Source organism: Anguilla rostrata, chromosome 5, assembly GCF_018555375.3.
Source record: "Anguilla rostrata isolate EN2019 chromosome 5, ASM1855537v3, whole genome shotgun sequence".
Taxonomy (NCBI): domain Eukaryota; kingdom Metazoa; phylum Chordata; class Actinopteri; order Anguilliformes; family Anguillidae; genus Anguilla; species Anguilla rostrata.
Genome location: NC_057937.1, coordinates 26,101,708 through 26,123,783, shown reverse-complemented (window position 1 = coordinate 26,123,783; position 22,076 = coordinate 26,101,708). Strand labels below are relative to the sequence as shown.

Genomic DNA, 22,076 nt, shown 5'->3' with positions numbered 1-22,076 from the left:
ATTATTAGTATGGTTACAAAGTCGAATGACATTTGAGAGTTCAGTATAGGTGTGTGTGTGTATATATATATATGTGTGTGTGTGTGTGTGTGTGTGTGTACGTGTGTGTGTGTATCCGTGTGCGCTGTATTTAGTATATTGCTCAGAATTATTTTTGTTTTACAGTCAAATCCTTTACAATTGCAATTTAGCAGGTCTCAACTGTTTTAATAACTTATGCTGATCTAAGGACAAAAAAATGCTTCCTTGCTCAATAACATGTCATCTGCCTTTTTAGGTCCAGGAACGAGCCCTGCCCATAATGGCCAGGTCTGCAGCACATGGGGAAATTTCCACTTCAAGACCTTTGATGGGGATTTTTTCCAGCTCCCCTCCTCCTGCAACTATATCTTTACGTCTCTATGCAAGAGCAGCTTTGAGGATTTCAACATCCAGATAAGGCGGCAGGTGGTGAACGGCCTACCTACCATCACCATGATCACCATGAAGCTGGACGGGATTGTACTAGAGCTGTCCAAAGATTCCCTTACTGTCAATGGCGAGATGTGAGTTATTAGACTTCTAAGACAGGTGTGGGTAATGCAGTCCTGGAATGCCAGAGATGTTCTGTTTTTATGGGCTCATATTAATGAATATGAAAATTAATCGATTAATCGATTAATCGAGTCAGGAGATTAGATGAAGGAAAACCAAAAGATCTCAGGCACTCTAAGATCAGGTTTTGAATTCTTCTCTTCTAAATAATACACATAGACATATCTTGAGAAAATAAATCGAGGTATAGCACTTTGCAGAAAAGAATGTTAGTCCCACATATACACTTAAGCAGAGCTTGTTCCAGGTTTAAGGAAGCTCTTCCCAACTTAACTGATTGTGACCTTCCTTTTCTTCCAGTATAACCCTGCCATACAGTCAGTCTGGAGTCCTCATTGAGAAGACCCCCTCTTATCTTAAGATCACTGCCAAACTGGGACTTGTTGCCATACTGGATGAAAATAATTCATTCATGGTATGAAACTAATCTAATTATTCATTCTTTTCCCATCATTAATGTAAACTTTAATCATAGCTTCCATTTATACAACTGTTCAGCTCTATAACTGGATTGCATGTTAAAAAATGAAAACTTTGTAAGTCACTCTGGTTAAGAGCATCTTAGCAGCTAAATGCATAATAATGTAATGTAGCCACCTGGACATTACTGGATGTCATTACGTATAATTCTCAGTGGACAGTCCAAGATGTGAAAGGTCCAGTTAAAACAAAAACAAAACAAAAAAAACCTTTTGGTGAATCAGTTCACCTGAGGTAAGAAAAAAAACTTTTCAAAGAAAAGTGTGTTAATACAGTCTACTTTTTGGTATGGCAATTGCACATGTAAATAGAAAAGGGATATAGACACAATAAACATGCAGTTGAATGCAAAACTACTGGGACAGTGAGACAATTTTTGTTATTTTGGCTCTGTAATCGAGCATACTGGTTTTGAAATAACACAATGAATGTGGTTAAAGTGCAGACTGTCAGTTTTAATTTTAGGCTATTTACATATCATGTAATCAGTGTAGGAATAACAGCCCTTTTTATACATAGTCTACCGTTTTAAGGAGAGCAATTGGCTGCTCAGAATGAAGGCAAACCCAGTGCCTGGTGATGCCTATGAGTTCAGGGAGTCATTAAATGCAAAAGATTTGCAACAAGTATTATGATGATTATTTCAGATAATATTAATTATTCAAATTTTTTCTGCTTCCCTAAAATGGGGGCATTACTTTAAAAAATGTCCGTAATTCCTATTTGGATTACCCGATATTGATATAAATCATAAATACCGTCAAATTAAAGCATACCGTCTGCACTTAATCCTCAAATTAATTGTTTCATTTCAAATCCAATGTGCCAGTTTGCATAGCCAAAGCAAAATGTTTCACTGTCCCAATATTTTTGCATTTAACTGTATTAACTGAGACTATGTAAACTGTTATGCCACAATTCAAATATTAAACAATCACATTGTATTGTGAAAACTCAACACATGAATTAGAAAACCACAACACTGAACAATAAAAACTCAACATGATTTTTTTTTTTTTTTTTCATATGAAAAACCTCACAGTGAAGCATACACTGATTCATTCTTATTGTAATGTGAATCTCTGCAGCTTGTCATTTGATGCTTCCCCATTTTTAATTTGTTGCCATGCTTTCATTCAATTCAACAATTGCATTTTAACTTTGAGGTACAATGGTTTACGGTTTCATTGGACACATTTGCCTCTGCTGCAGAGGTTCTGCCAGCCAGAGGGAAATACTTGAGGTTGTCTGACAGTAGGGGGCAAGAGTTTCCCATTTTTCCTCATAAGGACTGCTTCCATCATTCAGCATTGGGAAATTGTAGTTAACGTCACGCCGCGTTGCATTACGGGGTGACTCGTCATCTTTTGAGGAATGCTTAGCTCATTGGTATTTGGGAAAAATAAAGTCCCAGCTAATATTGTGCTGATATCAACTGCCATACTTTAGGATAGTGGTGTAGTGTAGTCATCAATTCCATGTTTTAATGGATCTGGTAACACTCCTATCAAACCCCGAGTAAGACCCTAATAGGGAGGTCAACCCTATTTGCGTAACTATTCAGACAGTTTTTTTTTTCATGTGTAATGTCATAAATGCTAAATCAGATAACAACACAAATTGCTAACTTGAAAATAATGACTGTTTATATGATTTTAAAAATGAAAAAAATAAAATAAAATTAGCTTCCCTCTTCCGTGGAATCACTCCCAAGGGATAGGCCGCAGTGCACATTGGCAGCAGGTTGGGAACTTGGAATTAAAAAGACGCATGTTTCCTTTTTACCATAATTTTAAAGAACACCCAAATACTTTATACCACATTGTAGATAAGATCTTGGTGAAGATGTAAAAATCTTATTAAAACTAGGTTTGTGAAGGTGGCCATAAAATAAAATTTGCTGATACTTGTTTGTGATGGTTAATAGTTACCTGCCAGAGCTCCTACTTGATCGTGATAGGTAATATCTACCTGCCAGCTAGCTAACAAATAAAACATTTTCATGAAATTTTTTAGGAGTTGGGTGAACTTTTGCATATTTTAATTTTAACTCAACAATATAGCTGTCAGAATCACTTAACATTTAGGACAGTTTACTAAGTTCGGCTCAGTAAATAAATAACAGGCTGTTTGTACCATTTTCTTCACACCCCACTGCCAGACAGTAGTCAGATGTTAAGTGTGAACGTGTCTGTCTCTCTTCTGGCCCACAATTTAGCAACTGAATGATGGATGAGAGGAGGACGGATATTATTCTCTGATTCTTATTCTCTGAGCATCAAATATTATCAGAGGGATAAACTTTTTCACATTGTAGGCTACTGTAGGCTATTGTGCTACTGTTAAGTATCCTTGTTCAATTCTCAACATAAGAAGGGAGACGCAGGAAACATTAGGTTGCAGCCAAAAAACAGTATTTATTAAATAAGCAAATACCCTACTATAATCCACAATAAGAGATGGTGCATGTATAGTAGGCTATGTGGAGGGTAAATGTAAGCTTAAGGTATGGAAGGTATGCCTGTAGATGTTGTAAGTGGGGAAAAGAAAAAAGGTGTTTGTCCTGCTACGGCAAGGGAGAAAAGGAGAAAGAGCCAAAAAAACAAAATAAAAGGAGGATAGGGGCTTATAAACCCAAGCCGCCAGGTGTTCCAATTGGGCCAGTTACGTTCCTCTCTACTACCAGCCGTCCGAATAATCACCTGCAACATACAAACAAATGGAAAAGATGGCAGGGCACAGAGAGAACCATAATACTACCGTGGAGATAAATTCACACAAACCAATAGGCTATATTTGAAAAAATGGTTTTAATTATATTAAAACTGATCAGCAACAAAAAGATCACAGATGCTGCAGATAAAGAACTACCACAGTGGGATGAAAGAAATCCAATGAAATTTTCTCCACTGAAATTACAATTGCTCATTTGTGAAACAAAAGGAACCTGCGTGGTGCAGGATAAATGGAGATTTCCATATGAAATTTAGTTAAGATCGTTTCACTTGCTTTTGTTTTTTTTTTTTTTTTAATTTTAACAAATAGACAATTAAAAATGTGGGCCTATGGGTTTTTACACAAATGTTTTAACACTAGAAAAGCTGTGTTTTCATTACTTCTTATTACCATCCATCATTGCGGTCATCATTCGGTTGCTCAATACCCTCCAAGGAGAGGAGACAGCGAGACATTCGCACCTAGCTGCATATCAAAACCTGCATGTATTCAGTGACGTAAGTTTGTGAGGTTCCTTTTTGATTTTGAGACTTTTCTCGCAACTTCATGCAGTCCAATCAACAAACTGTATAAGAACTAGAAGGTAAGCTGCCTTCTTGAAACGGCGCTTTTTCCAGGGCTCATTGTTCATTCTCTGATTGTCCAATGTGACATTTTGTGTGAAGGTGGTCATTTTATGCCTTTTACAAATTGTAATGGCTGCCACTGTAATCTTAAAATAGCGACAACTAGCTCAGTTAGCTGACTTTATTAGCTAGCTAAGTCAGCTGTTCTAGTTGTAATGCAGTTATGAGGTCTGAGGTTTAAACCTCAGCAAAGGACATTGAACCATTCTGTTCATAGACTTTAATAACTTTAATAACTGTTATAGGCAACATACTTGCAGATTTTTCTTAATTTTAATTTTCTTAACTTTTTCTTAAGGAGTAACATGGTGGCTTTCACACTTTATCGGTTTTATGTGCTATTTGCACAAGAGGCATTGAAGAAACACGATGAGTAAAGCATTAAATGTGTCCGTTCTTTATTTTTGGAGAAATATGCGTTTTAAATTAATCGTCCTATTTTCAACCGGTTGAGAATGTTATCGACTTAGTGCGTCACAAGTACAGTAACCACTCCCCTTTCCACGCCCCGTAAAGAAATCTGACAGTCTCTGGACTGGACACACCGTCCTGCTACAAGTGTGCTGTGAAGTTTAGGTAGCAAACAACAAGGCTGAATCCTTCTGACGTAATTTACATAGAAACTATATGCTCAGATCGTGTAGTTTCACTCACTGTGGCCAAGCGGAATCGATAACGTTTCAGAAAATATATAACTTTAAAAGGTTTAATTCAATCTTCTACTGGGACTTTTGCCGTGTATTGAGGGTGTGAAAGAAAATTTTGGTGCCGCTGACTATAATCAAATGTTTTACCGTTCAATCGAGCAAGTATCATTCAAAGTACATTTTTATGGGTTAGTGTTGTCCGATTGTGCTAGCTACTTCACATTAACCTTGTACGTCAATCAGTAAAGGCTAACAGCACAGCACCACTTAATTATTGTCACTTTTATCACCACTGTAACGAACTAAAAAAAGGCGACAAACTACCTTTTCTGTGAGAAATGTATTGTCGAGCTCACGCACATGCACTGCTGGCGACATTCTAAAGCTCCGTTTTGCCCTCCCTACTGTCAGTCAGATTGCTGTGATGGCTCATTCTAAATCATATTTGGGGACCCATGGATAACTCGTGACCCATGGTTTGTACCACTGGCTTACGGCAAGACAACGCAAATATTTGACTAACATTAGGTTCACTTATTAGAGTGCCTTTTAAGGACTATAAGACTATATCTGGTTGGTTATATTCATTTATAGCTAGCTTGCTAACGTTAGCTAGCTATGTAGTTTTCTTTCATAATGTAATGTTATCGATAATGTTAGCTAGCTAGTTTGCTTTCATAACGACGTTATATTTGTGGTTTTATCTTAACTTGGCTAACTAGCAAATATTATTATTGGATATAAGTCAATGTCCTTAGCTATCGATACTTGATATACTAAGTTAGCTAGCTTGTGAAAATTCAGTCTCGTATCATGGAGGTAGCTATGGTAACAGGGCACGGTCTGTCAATCATAGCTAACTGACAGTTCTCATTACCACGCCCAGACAGTTCAGGTGAACTTTTATAGTGGGAAATTTAGGCTTAGAAAAATATGTTTTAAAATACATTTAAATGACCGAATAATAAAACAATTATGCACATTTGTTTTGTTGTTGCCTAAAGACAGCTGGCAAGTGTCACATTCAACCACCATGTTACTCCTTTAATCCACCTTTGGTAGAGGCAGGCTACATACACCCCACCACTGCCTCAGGCTTGCCTTGCGTGGCTATCCGCCTAAATAATGTGAAATGATGATGGAAATGCCCATGTTGAAAAATCAGCCTATATCGCAGCCCCGGAATGTCACTCTTTGGATATATTGAGAGAATAAACTATCATCTTGTACTTTACTTTAGATGGGGATTGATATTTAAGGTTCGCCCATCTTGAAATCACCTCAGTAGACAACCTGAAATGCAATTTTGACTGACATGCAGGTTTTGCTGGTAGCCTAACGAGGACATTGTGATATTTTTCAGTTGAAATAGGTATACACGTATTTCACATGGGAAACTTAGATTCAGTTATGTAATGGCCATAAGGTGGATTTTAACAGCGCAAACCCATTTAAATCATGACAGAGAGACAGGAGCCAGATAGCCAGCGACTCCAAGCCGGATATCTGTGCAGATTCTGGCCTGAAATCAGCACTGCCTGATCTGTCCCGGTGTCGCTGAGCCAGCGGCAATAAGCACTCTGACAATAAAATAATTTTCAATACAGCGTTCGTTCCAAAATGCAATCACGATACCAGAGAAATTAGTAGTTGCTAAAGTAACTGTTTAGTTAGCTATTTACTTAACTAGATTAACAAGATGTTTAGTATAACATTTGGTTGCTGTGTGAAGAAAGGCGTAACCGATTTAACCAACGACCTGCTGCAGGCTACTCCCAAAAGTGTTCCTGAAGCACTTTTATTTTACACTTTACCTCCATCCAGCACTCATGTTGCACTTGTATCATCTTTATATTGTAGCTTGTTGTCATGCCTCCTAGATTGACATACCTTTCTGACTTAGCCAGATGCTTCCTGTGTGAGCTTTCTTAATGTGTACTCATGGTTATGACTGTTACACAAGTAGCGTACCTTATCGGACCTAAGTTTGTATGTCATTTGGAGTATATTGTCTACTTCACTTTGAAGCCTGACTTTCGCCTGCCATGCAAAGACTCCACCTCCAACCTGAAATAACATTTTTTATACATGATCCCCATTTAAGGGCACCATAATGTGTGGGACAGCTGGCTTCACAGGTGTTTCTGATTAGTCAGGTATAGCAGGTATAAGTGGGCTTTCGGTGCCTAGTCTTGATTTTAAGCTTTTGATTGCCTTTAGAGTCTGTAATTGGAGTTTGTCTGTTTGTCTTATGTTATTTAATAGGTGGAGATGGACAACAAATACAAAAACCAGACCTGTGGGCTTTGTGGTGACTTTAATGGTGTCCAGCTCCATGGAGAGTTCTTTAAAAATGGTGGGTCCTTATTACCACTCCAAAAAGCAATTTCATTTGAAGAAAATCAAGCAGATTAATCTAATTTTCCTTTTTCATTTTCTGAAGATGTGAAACTGACTTCTTTTGAATATGGAAACTTCTGGAAGATGGATGATCCAACAGAACGCTGCAATGAACAGATATTAAGCTATGATAAGAAATGCTCAAATCTGGTATTTATTCTTTATCCTTATGAACTTTTTGTCATAGATTTTTTCTTGTAAAATATTTGCAGTTCTTTATACAAGATAGCTTTTTTGAACTGAAGTTTCTTATTGCTCCCACTGAAATGTAACATTGACGCCTTTTATTTTTACTGTCGCATTGCAGACATTGGTGTGTGAGCAGCTGTTTTCCAGCCCATTCTTCAGCAGCTGCAGGGACCTGGTGGATGTAGAACCATTTGTCAAGGCTTGTGTAACAGACATGTGTCACTGCGATAACAGTAGCAGTGCTTCCTGCTTGTGTGACACCATTTCAGAATATTCCCATCAGTGTGTGCATGCTGGGGGAAAGCCACAACAATGGAGAACTGTCCAGTTCTGCTGTATGTGTCCTTACACTCATCTCCAACTCTGACATCAAATAAATATCCTCGCTTCAAGCATAAATCTTAAGAAAAATGACAATGTGCTGGCATGCAGATTTGTGCGGTTTTACATTTAATTTTTATTATTAAGTATTTGTTTCAAACTACAGTATTATAAATGTTGCAATTCAGAAGCCATCTAACATGATCCTTTATGGTTTAGCGAAGTCATGCCCTTTCAACATGGAATACCAGGAGTGTGGAATCCCCTGTGCAGACACCTGCTCTAACACAGAGAGAAGTTACCTGTGTGAAGACCATTGCAGCAATGGCTGCTTCTGCCCACCTGGTAACATCGATTGAATATCATTGCAAGTTCTTACTAAACACCAGAGCATTGTTTTTTTAAGCATTATTAATTTGGGGCAAGGTATAAAGTATGGGTATGACATGAAGGCAAGAATGTTAAACTGACCAGTGAACAAACAAAATATCCATAATTAATGGAATAATGTTAATTAAGAGTAATGTTATGCTTCTTTGGTGCAAAGGTACTGTTCTTGATGACATCAAACAGAGCGGCTGCATCCCAATCCATGAGTGCTCCTGCATGCACAATGAAAAGGCATACGCATCTGGAGAATCTTACACAAGCAGCTGCAAAATATGGTGAGCTATGCTGGGTATATTTGACCTCTAAGGCTGGTGTTTTTACTATCCAAAAATATGGAATATGCATTCTGTGTCATTTATTAGCCATGTCTGCACCCAATTTCATGTCAATACTGTGATTTATTCCATTTTAACATTACTAGGAAAAGTGCATACCTCTACACAAATTTCAGACCACCCAGCCTGTTGCAAAATGTGGCAAGAAAACAAGGATCAATACCATGCAAACATCAATCTATGTAGTTCTGTTTTTACTCCGGGAAGGAGTTCACAAATAAACCTTTATAGTGATGGAGTGTGGTGGAAGAATATAGTGCATGCACCAAAATAAATGCATCAGCACAAAGGTGGTAATGGCAATACTAATACAAATACTAATAATACTACACATAAAGGTAAATAATACATTTACAAAAAACACACATACCTTGTTTAAAAATTCAAATGTGTTCTAATAAACAGGTGGCAATGACATCTTTGTTACAATGCATCAGCTAATAGGTTTACATAAGCCGCGTTTCCACCGCAGGAACTATACCCCGGAACTAGGAACCTTTTGAGGAACTCAGTGCGTTTCCACCGCAGGAACTAGGGTCTAAATTTAGTTCTGGGGGCTTTGTTTTACCCCCCAAAACGTTCCTGCTCGGGGGGTAGTACTTTCCGAAAGTACAGGAACCTTTTGGGTGGAGCTTTCAGCGCTGAACATTTCTGATTGGTCGAGTACTCGTAGCATTTGTGTTGTATTTATTTTCCGCCATTACCCGCCATGTTTGAAAATATGCAGCGGCAAACCAATTTATTTTCATAATAACTTCAAATCAAACTTGTATGTTATGCGGCGCAGTAGCCTACTTTTGGTTATAGCCTGTCAACGTCTTGGAATTATAACGTGTGCTCTTCTGTTCTTTTCTTGCTTTAGTATTCGTTTTATAAAATGCTAAGCATTCGTGCTGGGACAGCATATTGCGTAGGCTACCAAAACATTCAAACGGATTAATTCGGTTGCTGAATATTTTCTTCCGGATTTTCTTTGTTAGCCCGTTGTAATTGACTCAAAACGTTTGATACAGTTATGTGAGGTATGCGGTAGTTCTGCATAATTAACATTGGTGACAAGCAATACAGTACAAGCAAACTGGAAATCACCTTCCGCACTTTTTATCCGGGTAAAATAACAGGTTAATTCTAGTAATCTTCCCTTTAGCTTTTTCAGACTGCCGTAATTTTACTCAATTTTACTGCCATTTTTCAATTCCACGAAAAGACCAGGAAGACTATGGACTCATTTATGGTGCATGGTTCGCATCTGGAGGGCACACTTCGCTGCTCGGCTAGCAGTAACTTCGAAGGAAAGCAAACGGTGGCTGTACCACTGCTAATTTACATTTTCACGCAAGTCCGAGTTTTCGTTCTATTCTTGTCATTTTGCGATTAGCCTATATGGAATTGACGACGAGAAAGTAATAAAACAGCAAATTGTTTACAACGTGTGCATGTTTTCTGCTGTTAATGAATGTGTTTGAGAGGATATATGAAAATCAATAAATACAAAAGTAACCATATATAGTCATTGTTGGTAACCCGTTGTATATAAGTGGAATAAACCCCTCCGGGCTGTCCCGGTTATTAGAAAATAATGTAGGCTACTTCGGTGGTAGTATGGGGTTACAGAAGAAATCATATGACAGATGGACCGACGACAACGTCAGTGGGCTAATTTGCCTAATCTTCGCGGTACTTTAGACCCCGGTGGAAACGCAGACAACCATTGGCTGAAGGAACCTTTTAGTTCCTGGTAAAGTAGTTCCTGGGACTGAAAGTTCCGGGTAATTTTGGTGGAAACGCGGCTTTATTGTCTTCTAATTTAGAGTATTAGGTAATTAACCAACTAATGCATTGATTTGAGAAAAATTTTTTTTAGTAGATGTGTATAATAAATACAAATAAAAATATACAGTAGCTGCAAGGAGAAATTAAGCAGCCAATTAAGCAGCCACGTCCATGCAACCAACTCTTTTGCTTGCCCAGTTTAAATGTTTCTTGGTATAGCACCCCCAAGAGACCAAATTTCACTAAACTTGGTGTGTGCCTCTCCCAGGCCTCATGGTAAATCATCTGGACCAGGAGACAAAGGGTTGTAATCTTTCTTTATGGCGCTTTTGGCACCAAATTTGTCCGTATATGACGGCCATATTATTTGACCACAAAACTATCTTTTAAAGTCGGACTGAAATTTGAAATACTGTATCATTATTTATATTCTATACCATTGCAAAATTGTTTTTAAATGGTTTTAAAATGTTTTTTTTTTTAAATGATAAAAATGTATACTTTTGGACATATCACAAAAATGTTACTATCATGTTACTATGGAGGTCAGATACTGCGTGGGCGAGGTCGAGGGCGTACTCCTTGCGTTTTGAGTGACAGCTAGTGGGCGGACAGTCTGAAAATGTTGACTGTGACAGCCATCAAGATAAAATAATAGGGTGACAGGCTACATTTCAGTAGATAGGTAAAGCTAAATGAGTTGTCATATTGCACAAAGTCAACAAATCTCCGTAGCTAGCTAGATAAATAATATTCGGCTTTCCTGAATTGTTGCTTTATATTTCGTGTGATAATTATGTTGATGCTAAGATTGCTTTTCAGCTATGCCAGCTAACGTTAGCGAATGTAGCTGTTAGCTATCCTCCTTGTAAGCCAGGCGAAGGTAATTCATACACTCTGTAATTATACAATATAATAATATAAGAAACTTACTTTGTGGTTATCCTCCGTACTGCTGTGAACTGTGCTTGATCGAATTGTGGGGACTGCTCAACCTATTTTTAAGTTGCATTCTGTCGTGCATTTTTTTATTATAGCTATTTGCTGAAGTTGCTATATGGTGCTAGTCAACTACAGCCTTGGCTGAAGTGATAATACCATTCCATTCTCAGAATAATATATATTTTCTTTTATTTTGTACCGCATAGGAAAAGTACATGTGCTTTACATACATACATTAAAAGACAATGTCAATCATAAGCAAATACACGCTGTGATAGGCTGCATGCAAATGAAACCGCTTTCTGACGTCAAGAAGCGGAAATTTTTTAAAAAGTGGAAAAAAAACACAGCAGGTGGTGCAGTGATTTTTAAAACACCAATTTCTATAATTCAAAACAAAAAATTCTAAATTGTAAATGATTTGATAATACAACTATTTTACCACCAAGGGTAGTACAAAATATAAGCGAAGCAATTTCAGTCCGACTTTAACAACAAAGAAACAAAGAAATGGTTCATAGATATACTGTAACACCTAAAACTGCAGCTAGATTTGGTGAATGGTGATGGCTCTGGGAGGAGATGGCTGATACACAAAATGACCAAAACCAAGGGCATATGATTTGCCTGTTTTGATCATTTACATTTAGTCTTGTTGAAATATCTGCTATAATTGGCTTAAAAAAATTTCCCTGTATAAGTGGTAAAATTTCATGCAACTTTCTGTGTACCCCCTGAAAAAGAATGGTACCAAGTTAGCTATCAATACAACAAGGCTCTGCAGAGTTACGGCTCACTTCCTCACTTTTAGCACCTTCACCCTCAAATTTATTTACAGTGACCATATTGTTTGATCTAGTAACTATCTTGTCAAAACTTTTGGTCACCACCCTCTAGGAGTAGATGTCTTTAACAAAAACATTTTTTTAATTCAAAGCAGCAAAAAATCCAATGTACTCTAAAGTATTTGAATTTTCCATAAGGATAGACATACTGTGAGGTAGGATTCAAGTATCTTGCTCAAAAGGGGCATGAGTTATGATTGTTTTAATATTGGACATTCTAATGATAATTATAGTGCGACAGAGTGGCCAATTGGTGCCAAAATAACCCAGTAGCCATACAGATATACCCATGTGAATGCTGAGGAAATTTATCACTGCAACAAGTTTAAAATATCTAAAAAGCAACAGTGATTTTTCATGAATTTGTGAATTTTTAAAACATATTGTGCCCTGTAGCACCACCATGTGATTCCTTTGGGCCACTACTTTATGGCTGGGCTATAGACGTGAGTGCCAATATAGCTAAACATTTATGTCACACCATTTTATTATTATTAGCATTTTTGTGATATGCCACATCAATTTTCATTGGCTTAATGGCTGCCAAATGGTTCAAGCAAGAATCAGCTTTGGCCTGTTGGTGGTGCTACAGGTGTGGATGAACTGACCCAAACTGGGTGTCTGGATACCTTGACCTGTCCTCAATCACTGCAAAATTTCACAAAAATCCATGTAGTGGTTCAATGGGCTGCTATACACTCCCATGGAAGAAACTATAATAATAGTTAAAAAGTCTGACAATTACAATTGATGCCTTTACACCTTTGGTGCTTGACCATTACTAAGTAAATAAAAGTTACACTTCAAGTGTTTACATGCTATATGAAGTTTGTGTTAACAAGTTTTGGATTGCATGTACTACTGGTATATTGATTGTAAATATAGACAGGTGCTGAATTTAATTGATTTCTGTTACTTAAATGGTTGAATTTTTCAATGCAGTACTTGTTCTGAAGGCCAGTGGAGCTGCAATGATGAGGAGTGCCCAGCAACCTGTTCTATTGAGGGAGGTTCACATGTGACCACCTATGACAGGAAAGCATACACATTCCATGGTGACTGTACTTATGTTCTTTCTAAGGTAGGTAACCTTCAGTCATTACCTTATGGTGTGGGTATTTCCAATCCAGAACAACATATTATATACACATGAAGCAATACAGATTTTATCAAAGGTAAAAAAAAAAAAAAAATAGAACATATAATGATAGGAACACAATATTTGGCCCATTTAAGCATTTATCTAGTATATAGCACTGCACCAAGCCTGGACACCCTGAAGGTCTCTGCCTCTACTACTGGATATGACCTGACAAGAAGTTCAATGCAATGCAGTGCCCCAGCCCCCCACCTCCCCTCTGAAGCGCACACCTAGGGTGACAACAGCAATGAAATCTCACTGGCTGGTAACAGGAAGAAAATAAATCATGAGCAGAACTTGACTCAGGTTTCATTGAAACATAGCAACTTAGTGATTGGTAATTGCCTTTGCTGTCAGTGATCAAATTTTAATTAAGCCGATATTTAACTCCATTTGGTGGTTTCTTGTAAATTTACAGGGCCAGATTTTTTTCATGTGGTCAGAACAAATGGCCCTAATGGGGTTCTTTAAAAAGCTTAATTTAGAAGGTTGAGGTATAGACACTATCTCAATGGGATAAGATCTGGGGGGTATTTCATGAAGCAGGATTACTGAGTTAGCTGGATAACGGCACTGAGTATTTACTTCAGTCCATGTTCCAGATTTGTTATGGTTCTAGGTTTTACTCAGTGCCGTTAACCAGCTAACTCAGTAAGCCTGCTTTGTGAAACAGGGCCTTGGGTAGCATTTTCAGTTACTAGCACATATCTGTGTATGACAGTAAGTGCTGCTGCCAATCCTTGGCTTTGGTGAATCAGGGATTTGAATTTTGTGTAAAGAAATACTTCTTGATATGCATGCAGAATGTACCTGTTCATTGATTTATACTTATGCCCCCTTGTTCTACTAACCTAAAAACTAAAAAAATATTGTTCTTCCCTCTGATAAATCTAAAAGCCTCAATAAAATTTAGAGGATTGAGGATTTTAGACTACTGCTATATTTGATCATCTACTACTTAAATATTTTACAATATAAACACATTTTACATTTTCCTTCCCCTAATATACTCCTCTCTAAAAATTTCCCACATGCAAACTTCATATTTAACTATGCTGAATGTCGTTTGCCCAGTTTCTACCCACTTCTCGATTCTCTTTCATTACTTTCCAGTGTTCCAGTGTTTGCTAAACCTACTGTATCTGCAAATTTAACATAACATAATGACGAAAACAGACCATTCAGCCCAACAACGCTCACCATTTTTCTGACTAAACAGTACCTAGTGCTTTGATTACCTACAGACTGGATAGTATCTAACAACATATCAAGCCTGATCTTGGAAATCCATGACCTGGCAGGCTATTCCACACATTGACTACCCTCTGAGTGAAAAAAATTCTTCTGGAATTTACCTTTTGCTAATTTCCATTTATGTCCCCTCATTCTACTAACAGAACTCAACCAGAAGAATCTCTTGTAGTTCACTTTGTCAGCCCCCTTTATGAATTTAAAAGCCTCAATCAAATCACCCCTAAGTCCCCTTTTACTTAGCTTGAAGAGATTAAGGATCTTAAGTCTTTCCTCATAGCTTTTATTTTTCATACCAGGATTCAATTTGGTTGCCCTTCTTTGAACCTTTCCAGAGCCTCTATATCTTTCTTGTAGTACAGTCTCTAGAACTGCACTCAATACTCCAAATATGGGCTAACAAATTAATAAGATAAGTATAACATTCTTGGATTTATACTCAATACTTTTGTCTATATATCCCTGCATCCTGTTGGCCTTTTTTACTGATACAGCACAGTCTCTAGAACCTGAAAGGCTTTAATCAACCATTACTCCCAATCTTTTTCAAATTGAGCACATTCTAGTTTTGTTCCTCCCCTAAAGTAATCCTCCTTATGCTTTTATTTCCCACATGCAGAACTTTACATTTGGCTATTTGAATTTCATTTGCTAGGTTTCCACCTACTTCTGGATTTTGTATAAATCTTCTTGGATTACTTTGATAGATTCCAAACTATTAGCTGGGCCTCCCAGTTTGGTATCATCTGCAGATTTGCAATGTACTTTCTATGTCACTGTCAAGGTCATTTATTTAAATGAGGAAGAGCAGTGGTCCCAGTACCAGTCCTTCTGGGACTCTACTTCCCACAGTTCCCTGCTCAGATAATATCCCTCCGTCTTTCATTTTGCTAACAAGTCTCTCATGGTACCTTATCAAATGCTTTTTGGAAATCTACGCATATAATATGGTTAGCCTTGTTATAGTCAGAACACATGGTAGCTTCTTCAAAGAATACCACGTTTCTTTGGCTTCCCTTATGAAAACCATGCTGGCTATCTCTAAGGATGTTGTTATTTTGAAGAAACATTCCTAACTTGTTTCTAATGACAGATTCCAATATTTTACATGTGTTGTAAGTTAAACTATTAATCAGTACATCCCCCTTTCTTACATATTAGTATTATATTACCTTGCTTCCAGTCCTCAGGTATTTCTCCAGTTTCAAAAGACTAAAAATCTAAATAAAATACCTGCCAAGATAATCTCACCTAACTCTTGGAGTATCCTTGGATATATGCCATCAGGGCCAGCTGCGATATTTGTCTTTAGTTTATGTAATTTACCCAATTTTTCTTTATCCTTTATCTCAAAATCTGATAAAACATTCTGAATATGCCTTCCAGTCTATTAGTAACCTCTTCTTTAGCAAAACTCTCAACAAACTAACTATTTAAGCCTTCAGAAATATCTTTATTCTTATGCAACTATATATAGGAATGTTTGGGGCCTCTGGCTCCCTGACCACGCAACTGGCCCTTTGTTGAGTCACGTTCTCCATTAAATCTTTCTGGTCAACCAAGACATAATTAAGTGCCTGTCCCCTTCCACTTGTGACCTGCAATAAACTCTCTGCTTGATCAATTAAAGCACCAGTTTGAAACACCCCTTTTGGGAGGATAAGCAGGCAATTTAACAGGCTTCAATATTAAAGCAGTAATTAATCTATCCATGTTTTATTGGGCCTCATTCATGTGTAACACCTGCCACGTGTGCTAGCAATGTAGATGTTGAATTTGCTATAAGCTACCCTATAGCAATAAGTTACCATGTAGTTAACTTTGGTGATATTAAAATAATATACACGATTACACAAATCACAAAACCCACAAATCATATAACCTGTAAGTGAGTTTCAGAACAAATTGTTTTACTTCACGTAGCCTTCGTTATCAGTGAACAAACAATTCCCTAATCCATATACATCTAAACACATTCACAAAATAAAAAATGTACACAAATGGCCCTCAAAATAAAACCAGTTGGCGTGCTTCTCCATGGCATTGGAGCACCTGTGGTTATTGTACTCACAGCTGCCCACACAGTTCTGCAGAGAATTGGTGAGGAAGAACTTGGAGATTCCAGCGTTGGAGACAATCTGTTGAGAAACGAGTAAATCCCCTGGTAGGTTCCCTCCAGGGTACAAGCAGTCTATCCTCAGAATTGTAGACATTCGGCTGTGCATTCGCACGCCGTTAAGTCTCACCAACGTTCTCCGTCCTTCTCCCAACTCTCCATGGCTACACCTTTCACCAAGAAGGATCTCAAATCTTTTTATTTCCTCTTATAACCACTCCAACCCAGACATCAATTTAAAACAATGTAACAAATTTAAAATGCACTGTCAATTGCGTAAAAGGTCAAAATCAAAAAGGTACGCGTGATCACAACCAATTAACCAATAGGAATACAGTAAACAAGCATCGCCATTAGGTATCAAAAGTTCAATATAAAAAAAACACATTGGGCACAAAAATGTAACCCTGTGCGTTCCTGACCAATTTTAACCAGTTTCTACGTGGGTTACACACTGTCACACGCCGATGTGACACCCCTGGGAGGGAGATGCGGCAGTGCCGGGGAACACCGTTGTCTGTCGCATGGAGAGAGAGAGAGAGTGCATCCACACAAACATGAAATAAAATAAACCGACACCTTCACCTTTCCCCCTCACGGGTTCTGGGCAAAAACAATAAACTAAAACAACAAGCTAAAAGAAAGTAAAACAGAGTGACAACTATTTCAGTTCCCTGCTCTGTACCTGACCCGCCTTCTCGGCCAGGTCCAGTTCCTCCAGCATCCCAGCTGAGGATTCCTGTTTTTTTAGTGCTCAAAATAAAATGAAACGAAAATTATAACTGCGCTCTTGGTGTTAGCTCCCGGTCTATGTACGATATATAACATGTCTAATTTTGCTTTTGGAATATCATTTTATAGCTCAGTGTAACCAAAGGATTTCTCATCATCGCATTACGCTTAGGCTACACATTCACTCTGTGGTAGCAGTAAAAGACACTGTACCCGACAAAATGTTATCAGTGATTTTCATAATTTTTCAGAAAATATTATTATTATTGAGAACTTCTGAGCATAGCTAAGTCATTTGTTTGCTGATAGACCTAGCTGACATCGTTTTCTGAAGTAAGACAGAAGAGGAGAGGACAACAGGATTGATTTACTGTCTTTGTCTCACAATGCTGAAGTTGGCTCCCAATTCGCAGCACCCGATTCAAAAATTCCGGTCCACCTTAAATCGGTTGCGGTATATGATTGGATGGTTTCGTGGTCTTTCCTATGTGTTTGCAAAGTTTATAATTTGCTTTTAAAAGTGAGATAAGACTCAAGACAGAAATTGAACAATGGTGGTAATGTGAAATTATTATTATTATTATTATTATTATTATTATTATTATTATTATTATTATTTGATTATGTTGCATTAGCTTCACATGTCTTTTAAGGCTCTAATATGGAAGGATCAGATAGGCCTACCCAAGTGTCACACAATTTGCTTTCCCCTCAAAATATAATAGTCTCAACATTGCATAACATGTGTATGACAAAACAGGAACTCATGTACCTCTGAAATGGTGTGGATGAAATATCACTGCACTGTATACAAATAAAACTCTAAACTGTGTATATAAATAAATGCAGTAATAAAATCCTTTCGGAAAATGAACATATTGGATGGCAATTTCACCTCAAAATTTGAAGGTCTCAAACTTTTGACACTTGGGGTCCTAGTCTACATCCCACCCATTTCCGTGAAATTTTACTGTATCATTTTTGAATATTCCCACCTCAAACCAATATAATCTAATAGAAAATGAAAATTTGGATTGAAATAAATCCTGAAAATTTAAAGGTCTCAAAGTTTTGACACTTGACATCATCTATGATAATCAAGGGTCAAAATTTTGAGACATTAAAATTTTCAGAAGAAATTGCAATCCAAATGATCACTATTTTCAATATGGCTGTATTGATATGCACAGAAAGTCTGTAGTGGAATTATTTGAAAACGGTACAGTAAAACTCCACACAATTGGGCTAGGATGTAGATCTGGACCCCTTCTCTCATGAAGAAGTATCAAAAGTTTGAGACCTTTTAAATTACATTACATTACATTACATTACAGGCATTTGGCAGACGCTCTTATCCAGAGCGACGTACAACAAAGTGTATAACCATAACCAGGAACAAGTATGACGAAACCCCTAGAGAGAAGTACCGGTCCAAGTACAGGGAACAACCGCATAGTTCAACCTGGACCCTGGTGGTTAAATGTATGGAGAAATTAGAAAACCAAATTTTCTAATTTCTCACTTAGTCTATATTGAATTACATAGAATGTTTGAAGCAGGATGATTCAAGAATGCTACAATAAAATTTCACAGAAATGGGGTAGAACGTAAATCAAGACCCCTTCTATCATGAACAATTATCAAAAGTTTGAGACCTTTTTAAATGCTACAGTAAATCTTCACACCTTTTAATTCTGGTGAGATATTTCAATCTAAAATTTCACTTATTTAGATTAGTCTATTGAATTACATGGAAGGTTTTAAATGAGATTACTCAAATGCTACAATAAAGTTCCACAGAAATGGGGTAGGACATAGAACAGGACCCCATCTGTTATGAACAAGTGTAAAAACTTTGAGACCTTTTACATTTCGGTAGAAATTCCTATCCTATTATCATTCATTCTGGGATAATTACATAGCACCAGAATTGATTTCGCTCTTGAAGGCTGACAATATTTTCTTTTACATAGAGAGCTACACCCCCACCTCTCTTGCTGGATATATGCTTCCTAATGAGTTTGTACCCCTCTGTATAATTCATCCCCATCCTCCTCCCAAAGCCATGTCTCCAAACTATGTCATAGCCCCCACTATTCGTAGCAGCCTCAAGCTTTTTGATAGTATTTTTATACTTCCAGCATTTAAACAAAGACATTTCAGATTATTACTTCTACACATCCTCTCCCATTCCTTCACCCCCTGCCCATCCCAAGCTTTCTTTAAAAGGATTTCATTGGTGTTCACAGTATTATATGTTGCCTTGACAGCTTCCATCCGGACAGTGTGCACCTCCCTGCCCTTTTCACTGTCTGACTTCCCTGCCCCCAAAGTCCCTAGTTTACATCCTGTGCTACCCTAAGCATACATTATCCCAGAGCAGCAGTACCCCTCTGGTTCAGATGTAGCCCATAATGCTTGTACAAGTCACCCCTGTCCCAAAAGGAGTCCCAGTGCCCCATAAACCTGTACCCCTATTTCCTACACCAAGTTTGTAGCCACGTGTTAAACCTCCAAAAAAGATTTTTATTCCCTCTGCTTGCATGCGGTACCTGTCGTATTCCAGAAAAAACTACCATGGAGGTTCTGCTCCTAATGTTTTCTACTAGCTCCACAAATTTGTCCTGAAGAACCTCAAACCTACCCTTACCTACAGTCAGGTCCATAAGTATTTGGACAGTGACACAATTTGCATTATTTTGGCTTTGTACGCCACCACAATGGATTTTAAATTAAACAATCAAGATGTGATTTAAGTGTAGATTTTCAGCTTTAATTTAAGGGTTTTGTCAAAAATATTGTATGAACAATGTAGGAATTACGACCATTGTTATACATAGCCCACCCACCCCAATTTTAGCGTTTTGCCTTCAGTTTTGCCTTCAGCAAGTGAAATGCATGCTCAATTGTATTCAGGTCAGGTGATTGACTTAGCCATTGCAGAACATCCCACTTCTTTGCCGAAACAACGTCTTGGGTTGCTTTCGCAGTATGCTTCAGGTCATTGTCCATCTGCACTGTGAAGCGTCGTACAATGAGTTTTGAAGCATTTGGCTGAATCTGAGCAGATAATATAGCCCTATACACTTCAGAATTCATCCTGCTGCTTTTGTCAGCAGTCACATCATCAGTGAATACAATGGAATCAGTTCCAGTGGCAGTCATACATTCCCACACCATAATACTACCTCCACCATGCTTCACAGATGAGGTGGTATGTTTTGGATAATGAGCAGTTCCTTCCCTTCTCCATACTCTTCTCTTCCCATCATTCTGGTACAAGTTGACCTTTGTCTCATCTGTCCAAAGGATGTCATTCCAGAACCGTACGGTCTTTTTTTAGATGTTTTTTTGGCAAACTCTAATCTGGTCTTCCTATTTTTGAGGCTTACCAATGGTTTACATCTTGTGGTACACCCTGTGTATTTACTCTGGTGAAGTCTTCTCTTGATTGTTGACTTTGACACAGATACGCCTACCTCCTGGAGGGTGTTCTTGATCTGGCCAACTGTTGTGTACGGGTTTTTCTTCACCATGGAAGGTATTCTTCTGTCATCCACCACAGTTGTTTTCCGTGGTCTTGCGGGCCTTTTGGTATTCCTGAGCTCACCAGTGCGTTCTTTCTTTTAAGAATGTACCAAATAATTGATTTTGCCACACCTAATGTTTTTGCTATCTCTCTGATGGGTTTTTTTTCAGCCTAATGATGGCTTGCTTTACTGACAGTGATAGTTCTTTGGACTTCATATTGAGAGTTAACAGCAACAGATTCCAAATGCAAATGCCACACTTGAAATAAATTCTTGACCTTTTATCTGCTTACTTGTAAATGAAATAATGAGGGAATAACACACACCTGGCCATGGAACAGCTGAGCAGCCAATTGTCAAATTACCTTTGGTCCCTTAAAAAGGGGGGGACCACATATAAAAAGTGCTGTAATTCCTACGCCGGTCACCTGATTTGGATGTAAATACCTAGTTAAAGCTGAAGGTCTGCACATTGAGCTCATATTCATTATTTAATTTCAACTCCAATATGCTGTGATAGACAGCTAAAAAAACAATAACTTCGTCAATGTCCAAATATTTATGGACCTGACTGTATGTCATTGGTTCCTACGTGAATTATGACCACTGGATCCTTCCCCGCCCTGGCCAGGAGCTGGTCAGCACGTTCCAGGAGATCTCCTGCCTGGGCATCAGGCAGGCAACATACTATACCATACGAGATTCCTTTTTGTGTGAACAGTCTATGCTGTCTATCCAAATAATTGAGTCCCCCACTATCACCAACTCCCTCTTCCCGACTCTCGGGGTCAAGGGCCTGGCTCTGGAGATGCCGCCCCGTGGGGTGTGCACACCCTTTTTTGCGCTTGCACCCAACTGTCACCCAACTATTACTCTCTGCCTGCTCTGGATTTCCCCCCTTCCCAGCTGTGGCATGCACACCAGTTCCTTAAAGGACATGCTACTCAGTTCCTGGAACTCTACCAATTGCCAACTGTGGAGTCCAGCAAGCTGGCCCTCAAGAATAAGGATCTTGCTCGGTCGGCAAT

The 22,076-nt window shown here is 38.1% G+C and overlaps 1 protein-coding gene across 1 annotated transcript in view; it reads left to right on the top strand.

The window, feature by feature from the left end:
- The first annotated feature begins 258 nt into the window (after positions 1-258).
- Positions 259-22,076, top strand: part of LOC135256141 (mucin-5AC-like) — a 71,636-nt gene continuing 49,818 nt past the window's right edge. The window contains exons 1-8 of the mRNA XM_064337984.1: positions 259-545; positions 895-1,009; positions 7,349-7,439; positions 7,527-7,633; positions 7,791-8,007; positions 8,213-8,338; positions 8,541-8,658; positions 13,221-13,359. Of these exons, the coding sequence (XP_064194054.1) occupies positions 259-545; positions 895-1,009; positions 7,349-7,439; positions 7,527-7,633; positions 7,791-8,007; positions 8,213-8,338; positions 8,541-8,658; positions 13,221-13,359 (1,200 nt within the window). The remainder of the gene's footprint in view (positions 546-894; positions 1,010-7,348; positions 7,440-7,526; positions 7,634-7,790; positions 8,008-8,212; positions 8,339-8,540; positions 8,659-13,220; positions 13,360-22,076) is intronic.